General features: G+C 43.8%; 1 protein-coding gene across 1 annotated transcript in view; it reads right to left on the bottom strand.

Moving 5' to 3' along the window:
* Nucleotides 1-19583, bottom strand: part of pnpt1 (polyribonucleotide nucleotidyltransferase 1) — a 69807-nt gene that overhangs the window by 26959 nt on the left and 23265 nt on the right. Inside the window, exons 10-14 of the mRNA XM_078229892.1 lie at nt 17906-17957; nt 17757-17814; nt 14819-14915; nt 11949-12051; nt 10939-11009 (exon numbers count right to left, since the gene is read on the bottom strand). Coding sequence (XP_078086018.1) covers nt 10939-11009; nt 11949-12051; nt 14819-14915; nt 17757-17814; nt 17906-17957 — 381 coding nt within the window. The remainder of the gene's footprint in view (nt 1-10938; nt 11010-11948; nt 12052-14818; nt 14916-17756; nt 17815-17905; nt 17958-19583) is intronic.

The raw sequence follows: 19583 nt of genomic DNA on the forward strand, positions 1-19583 counted from the left end.
TTGCACCAAGCAGGAAAAGCAAATACAGCCCGCGCAATAGACCATTCCAAATGCCTGCATGAGATTGCAGATTTAAAATCACAACTAGCCATAAAAAGGGGTGTAATGTGTGAATACACGACCGAAACAGGGGATAGTGACCCAGGGGTAGAGTGGGGGAATTTAGAGGATGCCTGCCATTATGCAACAGCTAGTGTTCCCGGTGATGGAACCAACGGCATCACCTAATCTGGCCCCCATCCTAGAAAACTCAGTCTCAGCCCCTAGTCCAATTCCCATTCCGATAAGTCTAGTCACTAATTTGGTTCCCATACCGATGAATCTGGTCACCACCCAACGACAGGACGGACAGAACCACAATGTGACTTATGTAACTCCATACACCATGACATAGCTCACTGACATAGCTAAAGTGATTGGAGTATTCGAACCCTCCGGGGATCCGCATGCTCTCTTTGACCAGGTTACCCAATACTGTGTTTTAAACGGCCTAGATGAGGCAGAAGAGGTTAAACTTATTTTGCTATGTTTAAGTCCTGCCATCCATTCCGCCCTACCTGAACCCCAGAACGTGGCCGGGGAAACCCTACTAGAAATGAAGACAGCCGTTCTGGCCGCCATAGGCTACAATAGGGATGACCCGGTACAAGGCTTAAACAACTGCCAACAAAAGCGAGGGGAACACCCGACAGCCTATGCTGGCCGACTATGGAACCAATTTGTTGCGGTTTTCAGCCAATTAAAACAAGTTCAATTAAACACACACCACCGGTCCACATGGATCCGGACCCTGATAGCACACGCCACCGAGGGGAGTCGGAAAGCCTGTGACAATTTTGACCCTGATGATAATACACACACAGAAGCCTGGGCCATCTGCAAAATGACTCGTGTGTGGGAACGGGAAATCAGACAAACAGACACCCCCAAGCCCACAGAAAACGGATTGATGAACCCGATCCACACAGACCTGGCCCCGGTTTGGCGTAACGAAGGGAGAGGTGGAAACAAGAGACTGGGAAACTCACCCCCATATACCCCTGCCAATCATCGATACAGAGAACCGCAGCCCCATGCAGAACCCCGATATATTCCCAACCCCAGGTACAGAGAACAAGATAAAACTAACCCCAGATATGCACCCCCACAGGAACAGTGTTATAACTGTGGGCAACCCAACCATTTTGCCCGGGACTGTAGGGCACCACGCAACTACCCCACACGACCATCTCAGCGGTTCCCCTACGATGGACCCCGACCCATGCCCCTCGAAGGACCGGCCGACAAGCAGCTATAACCCCCACCCAGTATCCCCAGGAACAGCACACACACCCTTGGTTCCCGCCCCAATTTACAGGGCTTCAGGAATAAAACCCCGGCCCAGGGGACCCCGACGAAAAGGATGGAGAACCCGCAAACCTTACCCCCTATGGCGCTCCTGGTACCGGGACTCCCAGAACTGTTTGACCTGGCGCTCACTACCAGAGGTGGTAACGCAGTGGGTATCTGGCAGCCAGAGCCCGCCCATATAGGTTCCCTCCACTGAGAAAGAATCAGGACATCACAGTCCAGATTGTAAATAGCTTTATCCATCCATTCCACCCATCACCCAATTGAAAAGGGTTCTTATCTGTCCACATTATACTGCGTCATAATCTTCCGACACACCACAGTTTGGTTGTGGGATGAAGAATCTAATCTTATACTGTGCCATAGTCCTCCAACAACAAGGACACATGCCACATACCCAACATTTTATTTTCATGCTCTGCAAACTCCTTACCCCACTCAACCCCATTAAACACTGATTGCCGACCAACTCTTCGTATGACTCCATTGGGCCTTTATTATTCATTTACTTATTTCTTTGTTTTTTTTCCTTTTTTTTAAAGAAAAGAGGGGAGTCATATGACATTCTTGTAATGAAATGGAAAAGAGAATCAGGTATTAATAAGAATTAACAGGTGCTACCTTGATCTCCCCCAGAATGAACTACATACTTCTCTGCTATCTGGGACTCCTCGTCTCAGACCGAACCACAGACACCACATCAACCAAAGACCAGAAGATCAGCCTACGATACCCCGGATAAATGTGGTTCACCCCACCAGATGAAGGCAAATGTGAGGATGGCATCCTATAGGTACACCCCAATAAGAGTATCACCTATGGGTGTAATAACCGAAGAGTGATGTACAGGAAAGATAATGGGAGCTCTGATTACTGCTCCCTAAGCACAACCCTCACCAGTGATTGGTGGGCGTACACTAACCATGGGTGCATGGAGCGAACCTGTCTAGCCCATGGCCCAGAAAAAGGGTTGGAATTAGAAAAGAAGTGCCCTGGTAAGGTTATTCAGAACGAGTATATATACTATGAAATTAAGAATGGGTTAAGACCAACTGTTAGCACACCCATCCCCACTTGTCCCGAAACCACCCCAGGGCCCCAAAATGGGTTGATACTAAAACATAGAGAAAATACCATTCGATAACACACACTACGACTTGGTACCAGTAGTGGTAGATTTAGCTGGAACACAATTACCAGACTGGTGTCCCTCCCCACTTAGAAAATTGTACCTCCACTTGGCCCAGAGGCTGCTAAGCCGAAAGACTGGGACACACACGGGGGAAGAGATGCCCAGGTCAAAGGGGCGCAAGAGGAGGGAAATCCTGAATGATCTGGCAACTGCATACGGAGCGGGGGTATCCACCATTAATGCACTGGATCTGGCTGATTTGGATAATAAGCTCAGAGTCCCAACCCGACAAGTTAAACAGACCCTGAACAGCTTAAATGAAAATGCTCGGCAAGATGCCGAGGGAGATTTGGCTGAGAACAGGGCTAGTAGCCTTATGGTTACTGTACTAGAAGGACATACCCAAACTATTAATCAGATCACCCGAGAGAGGGTGGATGATGATGCCAGGCAACAGAACCGAACCCTATGAAGCTTCTATGGGCAATGGATGGTCGAGCAGTTAAGAGAGAATCTCAACCAGGTTGGCAGGGGGAAAATTCCATCCTGGATCAGTGATGAACAGACTGAACACCTGTACCGGGGAAAAAGACACCCCAATGTCACTAACTGCCAATTACGGCAACTGACCAAGGTCTGGTCTGACGATAGTTGTAGAGGAACCCTGGGGACTGCACTGGGAATGGTGTTGGGGATCCCAGTAATTTTAAAAGATAAGGTCGGGTTGAGACTTTTTGAAGCCAAAAATATAGGGATCATTAAAGGAGGGATGTGGATGGGATACCAGGGTACTCTACCGTATGTGGTTGAGAAAGGAGGGAAGCTCATAGGCACCAGTCTGGAGAAATGTGAACACATAGACAAAATGGTCGTGTGCCCATATCTGGTGTATGAAAATGAACATGCCCTGTGTGGATTCAGAACAACCACTAACTTAAATTGTACACTGGAAATTTGAAACAGGATGTCACCCGGGTGACTTACAGTGGGGAGGGAGAATATTGTATTACGACCTCGCTAGAAAATTACCAGTATGGGGCAGCCATTTGTAACATCCACAACACTACCTTTTGCATTAAACCACAGATTCTCACTAGGATAGGATTAATCGAGATGGTAGACATACACAGAAGAGAGAAAACACTAATAAATGCTAGCGGGAAATTGAGACAAAGCTTGGGACACTATTTCAAAAAATTTGATACTGGGATAACACTTCTCCCTGAGAAACTTCAACAAATTCGGACACAATTGATCACAGCACACAAGACCTTTGTCAAAGTGGTGCAACAAACAAGGGAAATAGAAAAGAACATTAGTGAAATTAGAGTCACTATATGGTGGAAGGACCTCTGGGATTGGGGTTCAAATGTCCAAATCCACCCATGGATCCGCATTCTGTCACACCTGGCCGTAATAGGAATCCTACTTATGGCAGTGTACCTAACCATCCTCACATTCAAATTCGCCCGATGGAAGAAGGAATTTCTGCAAAACTTGGACTCGGCAAGGGCCATCCAACATCGGGAGAGGCTCTACAATCAAGAGCCTTGATACTCTCCCATCTATATTTAATATGTATAGTCACTTGTCATTTTGTACTGTTTATTGCTTGTTTTGTATATACCCGATTGATGTATTGTTTCTGATTTTTTAAAAATCATTTTACTTCATTTAAATTTGTTGGTACTATTGTGGGTTAGGGATGATACTATCAACCTCAGATTCGGGGTACTTGCTTGTTGAGATGGTTTGGTAAGAATTGTGTGATCCGGTTCGCTGATGCTCATTGGATCAAGAGGAGGGAATGTGGTAATATAAAGAGGGCTAGTTTTAAGGCTGATAAAATTGGATATCCTAAATTAAAGAATTGGGCAGATTAAAATCAAACACAGTCAAACCTCGGGCAGGCCAATTCTACAAATACACAAACATGTCTGGGCCTGACCCATCAATCACCCATCAAAGGTCGTTGCACTCTACTGATACTTAGCAGGAGATCATTGCACCCCATTGAAATGCACCGGCCTATTGTTAGAAGCTCAGATCGGGCCAGACTTTCTGTCACCGAAAGTTCCTGCAGTTACATGTAAGCAACAGCATGGAGATGGGACACCTGGGGGCGGACCCTGGTGTCCTGTCAGGCAGACATCAAGAAACCCACTGGGTATTGGAACCCCCCTCCTGGGACCTCATTGGCCGGAAGCCAGAGAAGTTTCTGGAAAGGCAAGCAGGCAGGGGGATAAAGGAACACATTTTCAGACAGACCAGCAGCAAAGACTCGACGAGGGAGGCAGCCTTGACCATTCGGAAGACTGGCCAGAGAAGGAAGGAAGGAAGAAGGTACCATCGAGACTCACCTTCGTGACGACGGACCGGAGGGACTCAGAGAATCAAGCCTGCAGTTTAACCAAACTATCTTGCGGGTAGTATACTTGAATCTGGGGTATCCTCTTGTTTCATGTGGGTAGTTTAAGGGTTAATAGTGTTATGATTAATAAACTGGTTGAACCTTTACTTGTGTTTGTCCTTTGTCCATCTTGCAAATAAGGGCACCGAGGTAAAACCTTGGAGTAAGCAAACTGGTCGAACGTATCTGAGAATTAACAGGTACAACACCAACTTGTCCATCCTGCCCTTTTTTTTAAACCCCTAAGCTAATCCCAATTGCTCGCATTTAGCCCATATCCCTCTATACCCATCTTATCCATGTAACTATCTAAACGCTTTTTAAAAGACAAAATTGTACCCGCCTCTACTACTACCTCTGGCAGCTTGTTCCAGACACTCACCACCCTTTGGGTGAAATAATTGCCCCTCTGGACACTTTTGTATCTCTCCCCTCTCACCTTAAACCTATGCCCTCTAGTTTTAGACTCCCCTACCTTTGGGAAAAGATATTGACTATCTAGCTCCTCATTATTTTATAGACTTCTATAAGATCACCCCCTCAGCCTCCTACGCTCCAGAATTGCACACAGTATTCCAAGTGCGGCCTTACCAATGTCTTGTACACCTTCAATAAGATGTCCCAACTCCTGTATACAATGTTCTGACTGATGAAACCAAGCATGCCGAATGCCTTCTTCACCACTCTGTCCACCTGTGACTCCACTTTCAAGGAGCTATGAACATGTTCCCCTAGATCTCTTTGTCCTGTAACTCTCCCCAACGCCCTACCATTAACTGAGTAAGTCCTGCCCTGATTCAATCTACCAAAATGCATCACCTCGCATTTATCTAAATTAAATTAAATTGGGCGGCACGGTAGCAGTGGTTAGCACTGCTGCTTCACAGCTCCAGGGACCTGGGTTCAATTCCCGGCTTGGGTCACTGTCTGTGTGGAGTTTGCACATTCTCCTCGTGTCTGCGTGGGTATCCTCCGGGTGCTCCGGTTTCCTTCCACGGTCCAAAAATATGCGGGTTAGGTTGATTGGCCGTGCTAAAAATAGCCCTTAGTGTCCTGAAATGCGTAGGTTAGAGGGATTAGTGGGTAAATATGTAGGGATATGGGGGTAGGGCCAGGGTGGGATTGTGGTCGGTGCAGACTCGATGGGCCAAATGGCCTCTTTCTGTACTGTAGGGTTTCTATGTTTTTTAAATTCCATCTGCCATTCATCAGCCCACTGGCCCAGTTGATCAAGATCCCGTTGCAATTGGAGATAACTTTCTTCACTGTCCACTATGCCGCCAATCTTGGTGTCATCTGCAAACTTAGTAACCATGCCTCCTATATTCTCATCCAAATTATTAACATAAATGACAAATAACAATGGACCCAGCACTGATCCCTGAGGCACACCGCTAGTCACAGGCCTCCAGTTTGAAAAATAACCCTCTACAACCACCCTCTGGCTTCTGTCAAGAAGCCAATTTTGTATCCATTTAGATACCTCACCCTGGATCCTGTGAAATTTAACCTTATGCAACAACCTACATGATGGCCTTGACAGGGGGATCGGAGGCCACTGAAGCCCTCAGGTGGTCGGGGGCATGACTTGGCACTGCCCATCTGGAACTGTGCCCACCATAACTGTGCTGGGGCAGTGCCAAGGGAGTGGGGCTTGAGTAGGGGTGGAGCTATGACTGGAAGGCATGTGGGGAGAGCTTAGCACAGGGGAGGAACTGAGCAGACGGGGCGGGGGGGGGGGGGGGGGTGTTTGGCAGGACACGGGAGGTGTGCAGAGTGGGCTATGGAGAGGGTCGTGGCAGAGGACTCATCAGGAGAGACCCGATGTACCCCGATGCCGGCAGCATGTGTTGCCATGGGGGGGGGGGGAAGGTTACAATGCTGCCAATGATGGTGGGTGGGGTGGCGGGAGGTTTCCCAGTTCATTGAGAGATTGCAAGGCCTGCAAACATGTCCCTCAAGCAGTCTGCAGTTGGCTCACCCTCCACCTCCACCCCCAACCCCCCACTCCCACACTGTAGAGAATCGCACTTCTGTCCAGAAAAGTGACAGGGTGTCATAAGATTGCATTTCAAACTCACCCAAAAATGCAGGTCCGAAACTCTCCTGTTTTCTTCTTTGACCCATTTGGCCCATTGATTCTACACCCACTCTCCGACAGAGCATCCTAACAAGGCCCACCACTGCCCTGTCCCCGTAATTGCATGCACTTACCTCAGTAATCCTCTAACCTAGACAACCTGGGACACTAAGGGGCAATTTAGCATGGCCAATCCACCTAACCTGTACATCTTCGAACTGTGGGAGGAAACTGAAGTACCCGGAGAAAACCCACACAGACACGGGGAGAATGTTCAAAATGCCACATAGTCACCCAAGGCCGGAATTAAACCTGGTTCCCTGATGCTGTGAGGCAGCAGTGCTAACCACTGTGCCACCTACTGGTGTGGCTACTAGTGAAAAGAATAAATAGAGATGTAAAAGGACTTTAAAACAATAAAGTGGAGGGAGGGTTCAGTTAAAAACAATAGTAACCTAGGGATAAGAGAAAGGCTCAGACCAAAGGTTAGGGTACAAAAAGTGACAAAGATAATAATGCAGAACAACAATGTACAGGGCATCAACAACAAGAGATTTGAGAAAAAACACCATCAGTGCATTTGGGCAGAGAAGGGAGAGCTATATAGATAAGACTTCCTTACATGAAAGTAGGCAGCATAAAACAAGTTAAAAACAATAACTTAGCTATCAATACAGACTTGTAGAAGGCACTTGGTAAAGTGGTAATTGGTAATTAGATTAGTAGCACAAATGAAACTGCATAAATTGGAAGCAACCTCATGACTTAGATTGTAAACCGTTTGGGTGGTAGAAGACACGATAGTAAAGAACATATATTGACTGGGGGAATGCGACAAGTGCTGTTCTGCAGAGATCTGTACTGTAAAAAGGTCTGGATAGTCAAATTTAGACTTTGAAAGTGTCTCTTTTACTGTATTCACTGTAATAGGCAACAAGGTAAAGGAAACTATTTTACCATTAACATGTGGCTTCCTGCAGTCATTTCAATTCGAAAGACTGGATTTTTGTTTTAAAATAAACAGACTATAAATGTGAATGTTTCTAGAAAACGCAGTTGTCAGAAACCTGGTTCAGAAGCCAACTTTACTAGAAATCAACCAGCAGACCGACTGAGATCTTGTAAAAATTGCAACATCTTCTACATCTGACCGCATCTACGAAACCAGCTAATCCGGATCAGCTGTTGGCTTAAAAATCTAGGCCTCAGGGACAATCAAAAGACACTTAATCATATATTCTTTCAACTTTTTTTTTTACTGGACTCTAACTTCCCTTATTTCTGATACCTGTGTATGTTATGCGCGTGTGTGTGTGTGTGTGTCTGTGTGTGTGTCTGTGTGTGTGTGTGCGCACGTGTGACATCGCCTTTTTATTAATTTTCCCCCCTCAGGTTTAGCGGTTAATAAATTTGCTCTCTCTGACTCCAGACAATCTTGTTTGATTGGCTCCTTATTGCTCACAGCTTAAACAGTTAAATAGATTTAGATTTGGAACCTTTCTAACTTTTGAAAGCTACAAGACATCATAGCCTGTCAACATACGGTTCAAGAATAAGGCTCATTGTGCATAATCTGATTAAGGTTAATAAATAAGGAAGCTATCACGTACTATGGATGTCCTATTGAACTGAGGTGTTATCGATAGAACATGTAATTAAAGACCAATTACAGTAACCAAACAACAGCAAGAACCAATCAATAAGCTAACAGTAGCCCGACCTAGAGTGGTATGTTAACCTCCTGTAAGGGTTTATTATAAGCCAAGACTTGGAGACTCAGGAGTACAAACTATGTGACAATCGCAGCAAGCGAATTGAAGAGCAAAGACCATAGACCTGAGAGATGGCGGAAGTAACCAGCACTTCAAATGGGTTGCGCAACTGGCTGGAGTTGCAAAAGTCATTGTCCAAAGGTTTGATAAATATACCTTTCCTTAATAAACTTTCTGAAATTTGCTATCCAAAGATACTGTCTTGCCTTAATTCATTAGGTCTCGTATGAACAGCTACTTAAAAATGTGAGCCCACTTTCCAAGAGGAAGGTGCAAAACAAACAGATTATTTTCAGGCACAAACAAAAAATGTTGGAAAATCTCAACGGGTCTGATAGCATCTGTGGAGAACAGAGCCAATGTTTCGAGTCAGGATGACCCTTCGTCAGAGCTCACAGATGCTGTCAGACCAACTGAGATTTTCCAACATTTTTTGTTTTTGTTTCAGATTCCAGCATCTACAGTATTCTGCCTTTAAATTACTCTCAGGAGAATGCAAAGAGACACATGTCCTATAATTCAGAGATCCAATCGATACTCATCACTGTCTGAGGCAGAGACATTAAAATGCAAAGTGCTGGATGTTGAAAAAATGCCTGCCACAAACAGACCCACCCATAACCTCTTGGAAATACACAACAGTGACGTTTTTCACGCTAGGCTGCAGCTGCTGCAGGGAGATTGCAAGAGAGTTATCAGCAGAGGAAATAAACTGAAAGTTGATCTCTTTCTTTTGGAATGAGTGTATTACCCGGTTCAGAAGCCAACTTTGCTAGAAATCTACCAAACTGAGATCTTGTAATAATTGCAACATCTTCCACATTTGACCACATCTATGAAACCAGCTGATTCAGATCAGCTGAAAGGTTTAAAAACCTAGACCTCAGGGACAATCAAAAGACAATTAACCATATATTCCTTTAACTTTTTTTTTAAACTGGACTCTCACCTCCCTTATTTCTGATACCTGTGCATGTGAGATGATGTGTGTATATGCACATGCGTAACATCGCATTTTTATTAATTTTTTCCCCCTCAGTTTTAGTGGTTAATAAATTTGCTCTTTCTTTAGCTCCAGAAAACCTTGTTTGATTTGGTCCTTCTAGGTCACTGCTTAAACAGTTAAAAAGATTTGGATTTGGTAAAGGCATAACATTGTGAAAAACAAACAGAAATCTTTACGTCCAACTGAAATTGAATGGAGTGGAGCCATTTCACCCCTTCTCACCTGGTCATAACAGGATATATTTGCTTTGCAGGGGGTACAGCAAAAGTTCACCAGAACAATATCACGGCTGTATAAGCTTAACTTGGATACAAGTTTGAGCGGTGATCTAATTGAGGTGTTTAAAACATCAAAACAATTTGATAGAGAAGATATAGATATTTCCTCTGTTGGAGGAATCCGGAAAAGGAAGGATAATCCTAAAGTTCGAACAAGGACATTCAGGAATGAAATTAAGAAGCACTTTTTCACACAGAGGTGAAGAAGTTTCTCCCTAAAAAGGCTGTGGTTGATGGGTCAATTGAAAGTCAAGGCTGGATTTGATAGATTTTTGTAAAGGATATCAAGAGATAGGGATCAGAGGCAGGTAGATGGAATTAAGATACAGATCAGCCATGATCTAACTGAATGACAGAACAAGCTCATGCAGCTGAATGGTCTACTCTTCATCCCATGTGAAGAGGATCGACAAGTTTAAATATATGATCCAGACCAAGACTCTGAAATGTTAAACTTCATAAAAATTTGATTACTAGGACCAGTAAATGTTACAGTTTACACAGGCTCAGGAATGAAGAGATATGCAAATATACTTGTCTGTACCACACTCCAACATTGGCAACTTTCTTCAAGATCCCTGACTGACTGTCTTTCCCTCCTACATTTGGCGCCTGGAAACACCAGGTTTTGAATAAAACTGGGGGTAGATGCTAGACAGGAACAAGAAACGCCATTTTATATTTTGCAGAATTTATTAGAGAGAGGAATTACAAAAGCTAATAAAATCCTGCCATGCCCCCTCCATCAAAATTTGTTTCAGTGAGTTTTTTTTTAAATTTAGTAACCTGGCCAAGGCATTTTGGAATCTCTGAATCTAACGCAGCGCACATTTATAAATAAATAGGCACAATACAGTTATTTTCAATAAAAAGGAAGCAAAATCGACTGAGGTGCATTTGCAAGGCTTACCTTATAAGAGTGGTGAAAAGATCAGTTTTTACACTTGATTCCACAGAATCGAAGGCTACTGTGCAAAGAACCTAGAAGGAAAAGTAAATAATTTGAAGACTTTGCTGCTGTATCCAAAATAAAAACTTGTGAAAAAAAAAACAAATGTTTGATGAAATTTCTGGATGTAAGTTTTTCTTCCTGTAACTAATTTTCTACCTTCTGATCCTGAAGGTGGAATATCCTTGCAGGGCAACAAGGTTCAAGAAGCGCTGACAGTCCTCTGCTATCTCACTAAAAGTAGCTCATACTTCATGTGTGAGCTTTAGGAGTCCAGTCCACCTATTCTATCAGAGGGTACACCACAGCCAAGGCTGAGACTGTTATTTCCCAACACCCATACGTGCATGAGTAGCAGGAAATATCAAATAGCTATCCAGAGTATGAGTCCTGGCTGGATTGTTAATTCCGAAGCTAATTCCAATGGGACAAGTCTCCACTGACCTCACCGAGCTCCACATAAACTGGGGAGCAAAGCCAGGTCTCAATTTTTATGGTTTAGCCAATCTGGATGAACCCACCGAGCCAATCAAAGTAATGTTTTTTTACAGTTCAAAGATACCACCTGCAATTTTTTTAAAAATCAGTTTTCCTCTTAAAATGTTATTGAGTGTGGCAAGCCAATACCCATGTTGTTGATCTGGCTAAATTATTAGGCAACATAAAAGTATTTTGTAACAATACAGATGGGACAATACCTATAGCCCGATCTTGTATATCATTTACTCTCAATAATTTAAAGGTTTTTTTTGCCCAAAAAGTTCAACTTGTGCACAAATTCAAAATAACGCAAGTACTATAGCGATGTGGAAATATAGTGCTCAGAAAGTTCAAACTTTGAGGTCAGATAGTCCAAATCAACTTTGAGGAGCAGAGTGCACATTAAAACAAATATTATATAGTTGGCATGCACATATTAGCAAAGGTGTAATTTTCTCCAGGATAGAATTGTACTTCAATTTATTTAATACCTGGGTCTGTCCCCTCTGAAACAGTGCAGATCCATGAAGAGGTTTATACATATCAACTTCACAACTGATGTTCCTGAGCGACCTCAAGTCTCTACCATCACATCTGTAATACAACGGAAGGTGCTAAACCTTTGGAGATTTAAACAACATTTCAACATTAAATCAAAGTTACAACATATTTTTTCTAAGGCTACTATGAATCAGCTCTTTTTTTTTCTAATTATACTCGACAACATTCATTTAAGCTCAGAGAATAATTTTTAATCTGTGACATAATAAAATACACAACTCCTTTCTGATAAAATCGACTTTGCGCCAAGAACCCAAAGGGTTAACCAAACCATTTAGCAACGAAAGCAACAGTTTGAGCGAGGGTGTGGTACAATGTACAAACTGTACTTTCAACTATGGAACGTAGGTTGAAATGCATTTTAGACAAAACAATTATCTAAGATCTCATGTTACAAATCTGTGCTTCCAAACACAGTTTTGTTCTGTGCCAATAGGAGAATGAATTTCTTAATGTCAAAGGAGTAATTTGATGAACATCAAACAACAATTAATATTCTACCTAGTACTAGAATCCTTGGGGGCGATTCTCCCATCGCGATCTGCAGATTTTCTGGCGGGTCCGGTTGGGAGAATTGCATGCCGGCCATTTCGCGGGATTTGCGCATGTGTTCCCGAAGCATGCGTGTCTCCGAGAGCCAGGGAACAAGCGCAGTCAGGAGCGCACTGGAAACCGGCGGGGAGAGGGGTAAGTGATTTTAATCTGTTGTAAATAAATATTAAATGTAGTTTAAATGTCATTATCGGGCCCGGCACGGAACTTGCCAGGCCCGATTGCATCTCCCACCTCGCCAGGAATACTTCACCCCGGTGGGGTTCAGACTGGTTCCCTCTGCTTAGGGAACCAGCAGGAAACCCCGCTGTAGTGAAGGGAGTGGCAATCAGGGCCCCCCAGGGAGTTGGGCGGCGGGGGTAGTGGTGCCCCCTGGGCATGGGCACCCTGGCAATACCAGCCTGTGCCCAAGAGGCAAAGTGCCCACACGCAGGGGGCACCTTGGCACTGCCCGTCAGGCATGGAGCAGTGCCAAGGGGGCAGGGCCTGCTGCCACTCTCCATGGAGATTGGTCCGGGCTGGAGGGAGGGAGGCCAGCCAGCGATTGGGGTGGGCTGGGGGGGGGGGGGTGATCTGCTTTGGGAGGGGGGGAGGGGATGGTGTCTGCTGTGGTGGAGGGATGGTGAGCTGGCCTGGGAACAGCGATTGAGCTGGCCAGCAAATGGGGAGACTGACAGATTGGGGCCACTGCGCATGTGCAGAGTTCCAGAGCTGTCAGCCTCCAGCGCGAAAAGGCTCCACACCCCGCCCCCCCCCCCCCAGGCTTTTAATGATATTCACGATTGCGACTCTGCATTGCAGAGTGGGGAGATTCGGGTCTGAAGTTGCACTGAAAAAACAGTTGTGATCTAGACCAGTTTTCTCGTCAACTCAGCACTTTTGGGAGAACCGCCCCCCTTGTTTCCGTCTCTTTGATTTTGGGCTGTGGGCCCGAGGAGATTCGGAGTCAATCATGTAATATGGAACTGGGGCACGTGTAGCTCAGATCTATGGTAGTTCCCCTTCTCCAAAGGCTATTAATGAATCAAGTGTTTTTTTTTAAAAACAGAAATCCAGCACACTTCATTGCCCCAGATTTATTGCACGTTGCAAATCTGAATTCAATGTGGGATTGCCAGCCCAGTAACACAGCCAATAAGCTACAAAACCTCATCATATATTGTTAGTGTTGTTCAGAACAAAACCAAGTGCAAAAGCAGATTACCTGCCAATTTATATGCAATGTCATTTTAAGATTATTTTGGCAAAAGATGTGCAAAAAAGGCTATATGGCAACTCCTCTATTTTGTTCATCTGAAGGGGTAACACCTTATTTCTGCTCAGTGTGTTTGCTGCTGACAAAGTCAAAAACGTTTGGGTATTTGAAGTCACAAACTTGAGCAATTAGCTCACTCACAATCAGACTGAGTAAAATTTTTTCAAAACTTCTAAAGTTCTAGTGAATGAGTCCAGGGTTAAAAACAAATTAAGTTTAGCATTAATCAAAGATTTACTAACTGAATGACGGGTTAGTTATTACATTAGCAGGGTAACACAATTTTTGTAAGAAACAACATGAGCAATTAAGCTCAGGGTCAGAGGGGCTCAAATGGTACCACATTGGTCCTTATGTGGATTGATAAGTGTGTTATATTGCTTGTATCACAACTGTAGAACCATTTTGTTCCCATTGGGAAGCACGGTGGCACAGTGGTTAGCACTGCTGCCTCACAGCGCCAGGGACTCGGGTTTGGTTCCTGGCTTGAGTCACTGTCTATGTGGAGTTTGCACGTTCTCCCCGCTTCTGCATGTGTTTCCTCCGGGTGCTCAGGTTTCTTCCCACAGTCCAAAGATGTGCGGGTTAGGTGGGTTGGCCATGCTAAATTGACCCTTAGTGTCAGGCGGACTAGCTAGGGTAAATGCATGGGGTTATGAGGATAGGGTCTGGGTGGGATTGGGATTGGAGACTCGATGGGTCGAATGGCCTCCTTCTGCACTGTGGGATTCTATGATTTTCAAGGCAATACCATTTAAATGACAAAGTTACAATATTTAAAAGTTGAAACAGTGAAAAAATCTTGTTGCTTTAAAAAGACAAATGCAGAGAAGTCCTGAACTGACCAGTATAGAGTGGTGAACTGTTCCTTTTTGTAATAACCCTTGCGTACAACAATAAAAATGTATTTTAGTATCTATAAACAATCATCTTTTGAACGCATTATAACGTAAAATAACCAACAGCTGAAACCAAATCAGAGGAATTTCTTACCTTAGATACTCATTCATAATAATATTTCGAAAAACTTCTTTGGAAACTACATTAAATGCCTCCATTACTTCATATGATTCTGCCTCAGGAAATTTATCTAGAAGAGAAAATTAAACAATTTTTAAAAAAGATTTAGGAACACACATTACAAGGTTATTATTAGGTTAGGGAATACTTCAAAACCCAAAGCCTAAAGTAGCAAAAATGTTCCTTAAAAAGGAAATTGGTAATGCAAATGCTCCATGGAAGTAACATGATTTCTGTTTTTAGACTTGTAAAGGAATTGGATAATGTATTTAACAGAGAAAATGGAGTTTTGCTTGCCAACTGGAAAGCTCCGCAATGCCACTTTTAGAGAAGGCCGATTAGGCAGCTAATTGGACAGCACCAGGCTCAAGTGACACTTAATTCAGCAGGCCTTCCCCAGGATCAAGTACCCTAGGGACAGGATTCCACCCACTGGGAGCTGCCGTCTCATTTGAGGTCTGCATCCCTATTAAACAACAGTGAGGTGAGGGAAGCTGTGGCTGCTGCCAGTATAACCAAGGCCCAGTATTGTCACTGATCCCAACCTACAGGCGAGTGATATACAAAAGCTAAGTGCTGGAGAACCTCAGCCAGTCTGGCAGCATATGTGGAGAGAGAAAAGCAGAGTTAATGTTTCAAGTTCTTTGGAACATAGAGCTAGAAATATAAAGGGTTTTTATGCTGTTGAAAAGGGGATCAGGTGGAACAAAAGGGATAGGTTAGAGGGGGATGGAGATTAAATCCTAATGATATCATGGAACAAAAGGCAAAGGAGTGGTAAGGGTAGTAAAGAAACAAAAAACTGGTCCAGAGTAGGTGTTAATAGCAGAATGAAGGGCATCTTTATCTGAAGGCAAAAACATGAAAAAAGGTACAAACTAACACTTGGGTGAATAACAAGATATTCAAAATTGAGAAGAGTTCATGGTGTGAAGTCATTGAACTCCTTGTTGAGTTCAGGTGGCTATAAAGTGCCTTTTGGAAGATGTGGTGCTGTTCCTCCAGTGTTGGGCTTCACTGGAACTCTGTAGCAAGCGGAGGACAGAACTGTGAGCACGAGAGCAAGATGGTGAACTGAAATGGCAAATGGCTGAAGGTGGGGGTTATGCTGCAGGTTTAGTGGAGGCTGTTCTGCAAAGTGGTTAGCCAGTCTGCATTTGGTGTCCTGAATATAGAGGAGAGCGCATTGTGAACAGCAAATAAAGTAGACCAAGTTGAAAGAAGTACAACTAAATCACTGCTTCACCGGGAAGGAGTGTTTGGTGCCTTGGGACAGTGACGAGAGAGGTCAAGGAGCAGGTGTTACACGTCCTGTAATTGCACGGGAAGGTGCTGTGGGAAGAGGGCGAGATGTTGGGGATGATAGTGAACCAGGATGTCATGGAGAGAATGGTCAAAGTTGATTTTTTCCAGTTCTAGATGAGAGCAGTAAGCGGTATTAACTTATAGTCATTGATGGATCGGAAAAGAGTTTTGCGAGGTGACCTGAGTAGGACCAAACACGAGTGGCGACAGAGGGCATGAGGAAGTGGGTTATATTCCCAAGTTAGGATGGTGAATGTCTCGGATGGGAAATACCACATGGAGGTGTTCCCATGCGTCTGCTGTCCTGCTGGATCATAGAGATTGTGGGTTGGAAAGGTGCTGTCTAAGGAGTCTTAGGGCCTGATTTTACCATCAAGTTGCGCCAGTTTTTGGCCAGGGAAACTTGGTAAAGTTGGGCGTGAGGCAAGTAGCGCGATCGGCGTCCACCTACGCGCTGGTTCCCTTTAACAAGGCCCGAAAATGGCCGCTATTGGGACTGCGTCCTATACGGGCGCGACGGCCATTTAAATACATTTAAATTCACTTAACGGGAGTGGGGAGAGGCGGGGGTCCGTTGCCACTCTGCCTGTGATCAGTGAGGGGGGAAGCGGGGAGGGACCCATGATTGTTCTGGGTGGTGGAAGGGGTGGGGGAATAAGGGGGTTAGCAATGTTGTGGGGGTGGGGCAATGTCTGTGGGGCCAGGGGGAGACATTATCCGGCCTGGGAGAGATGTGGCAGGGGAGCCGCATTCTATCATTTTTTTTCTGCACATGCGCAATTGGAGGCGCTGATCGGAGCTGCAGGGTTTAGGGTGCGTTAAGCCCCGCCCACAGGCTTCTGCAGTGCGATTCAGAATCGCTGATATTTTTTCAGGCAGAGTGCGTATGCAGAGCAGAGTGCCTGAGAACGGGTCTAAAAGTCAGATTTGAAACACTCCCAGTTTCAAGTCCGCCCAGCACTTAGAATCAAAATGGTAAAATAGGACCCTTGGTGTCTTAAATCAATTTAAATGCCCCTAACTGACATGATTGGATTTGAACTCATATCTCCAAGGCATTCGTTGGAGCCTCTGGATTACTAGTCCAGTAATATCACCACTACATTACTGCTTCCAAGTCCTTATATCATGTCTGGGTTTGTTGCAGACTATTTGAAATAGCTTGATTGCTACGATTGGTCAATACTCCTGTGTCACATCATACAACCACCATGGTAGTCTACCCAGAAAGGCAGATGATGAATTAGAATGATCTTTCTTATTTTTCATCTGGCAATTCCTATGCTCTTCCCTTATATCAACAGCATCGTTGAATTGACTTCTACTACTAAAATATGCCACCAGTCTCTTAGTAGGTGTAAATTAGCCTAAATATTGATTTATATGGATCAAATGGCCTCCAGTTACTCCTTGATTAAGGATGTTTTCACCACTCTGAATAGACAATTCAATGATCACTGGCCTGAGTTCCAATTGAAGCTTTCAAATAGAACATTATGTAGCAATTGTCTATATGCTAAATATGTGGTCAATAAATTGTGGATTTTTCTGATTTCAAGCAGAGAAATAATTTACATTCCATTCAATAAACACATGTAAATCATACCTCTTAACTGTTCTTCTGTCTCGAGCCTGATTTTATTAATGGCATCATCTCTTGAAATCTTAATTATAAAGCAAAATCATTTTAATTTAAAAAACCCAAGTTAGATTGCTAAATACCACACTAATCATTGCAAGCAAAGAGTGACTCACTTTGTCATGTGTGAAATCTGAAAATACTCCACGGACCTTCTCAGAAGCAAGCCTGAAGAACAGAAGCAAATTATTTCACAGCCTTTGCTATAACATTTAATTGGATAGACTTCACTATAGACTTTTCAAAAAATTGGAACACAGTTATTATCCTGGACCAGAACCACCTCCCCACCCCCGACGACCAAGGCAGATCCGACGGACTTCTTAGCAACCCACCCAGAAGGTCAGTGTTTACGGAGTTACACAATTTTATTAAACTCTGTCTCTCCTGTGAGGTACTTCAAATTTTCACTCTTCCCTTTCAAAAATCTAGCCTTGAAATTCTCTCCAAATGTTGTTCTACTTGGACTCTGTAATGTCCCAACTATGTTGGGGGTTGTGGGTTATAAACAAAAAGAAAAGGCTGTGATTTGCACACGTAGATTCAAACTAACAACAGATTTATTCTAGGACCTCTTGCCTGTACAGAGTAGAAACAAACTAAAAGCAGGAATCTCGGAAACATCCCCAATGACATTACCATCAAATCATGATGGGCTCTTAAAGCAATCATGCAACCACTTAAATATATAAGACTCCCTCAATGATGCCTCACATCACAGGGTTTCTGAATTTTGTTCCCCTGGATTCTCACGTCAGTGAACCAGCACTTACTCACAAGCATGCCCTCAACTCTTTAGCCATGCTGATCAGAACACCACTACTCCAAAGGGGTACCTTTGCTTCAACAGCCTGCAGCGCAGAATCACCAACCATCTCGAATCTCCAGGGCTTCTCCCATGCCCTCATTGCTTGAAGTCTGCCAACTGTAGCCCTTTTACTGCTTAGGGCCTCTTATTTTGCTCTTCTCCCCAGTGGTCTCCTCATCCCATTGGTTCCTTTTCTGGTTCTCTCTCTGGGACCCCTCTCTGTCCTGTGCCTGAGACTCCTCTCTGATTTGTTGCCCCAATCCTGGGTCCTGTGATTAGGTTTTCATGCCGTTTCTTTTTCACACAGGGGCCCTGAGAACTTGCCCTGCACAAAGAACTCAAACCCTGGATTGTGCATACACATCCTGTTCCCAATCTGTGCGTAAGGAACCTCTTGAGGTTTGTCAGGAATTGTTGGTCCTCGACCTCCACCCAACAAGGTAAGTTTGGATTTTTTAAACAACACACATAAAAGGGGACAATGTGGTTTGTACTTAACAACATTTTACTTTATTTTCCTCACCACTGCACAAGCAATAGTTAAGAACTGCTTAAAAATACTCAGCATTCAGAGAGCGAGGGTTATGAAAAAACTGATTTTAGAGGGGTTGAGGTGGTGAACTATTGGGTCAGTTTTATATTTGAATTGGCCATCAATTATAGCCTGAGAACTGGGAAATAGATTTGTTTTTATTATTTGGACTAAAACAAAATCAAATATTTTAAATTTTGGACAAGTCAGATCTAAGTTCCTTGGCATCAATGGACAATAAATTTGTCTGCCAATGCCAAAAATAAATTTTATGAATATAATAAAAAACTCAGGTTATGCTACATTGCATTATATTACATTCCTATATTGTAAACATTTAAACTTTATAGGCCTGTTGTTAGGAAGGCTCCATAAATCCAACTGATAAAAATGAACACACAGAACTACAAAATGTTAACTGAATCAGTTCCAAACATTAAAGAATAGATTTATG

The sequence above is a fragment of the Mustelus asterias genome, chromosome 15 (assembly GCF_964213995.1).
Source record: "Mustelus asterias chromosome 15, sMusAst1.hap1.1, whole genome shotgun sequence".
NCBI classification, from domain to species: Eukaryota; Metazoa; Chordata; class Chondrichthyes; order Carcharhiniformes; family Triakidae; genus Mustelus; species Mustelus asterias.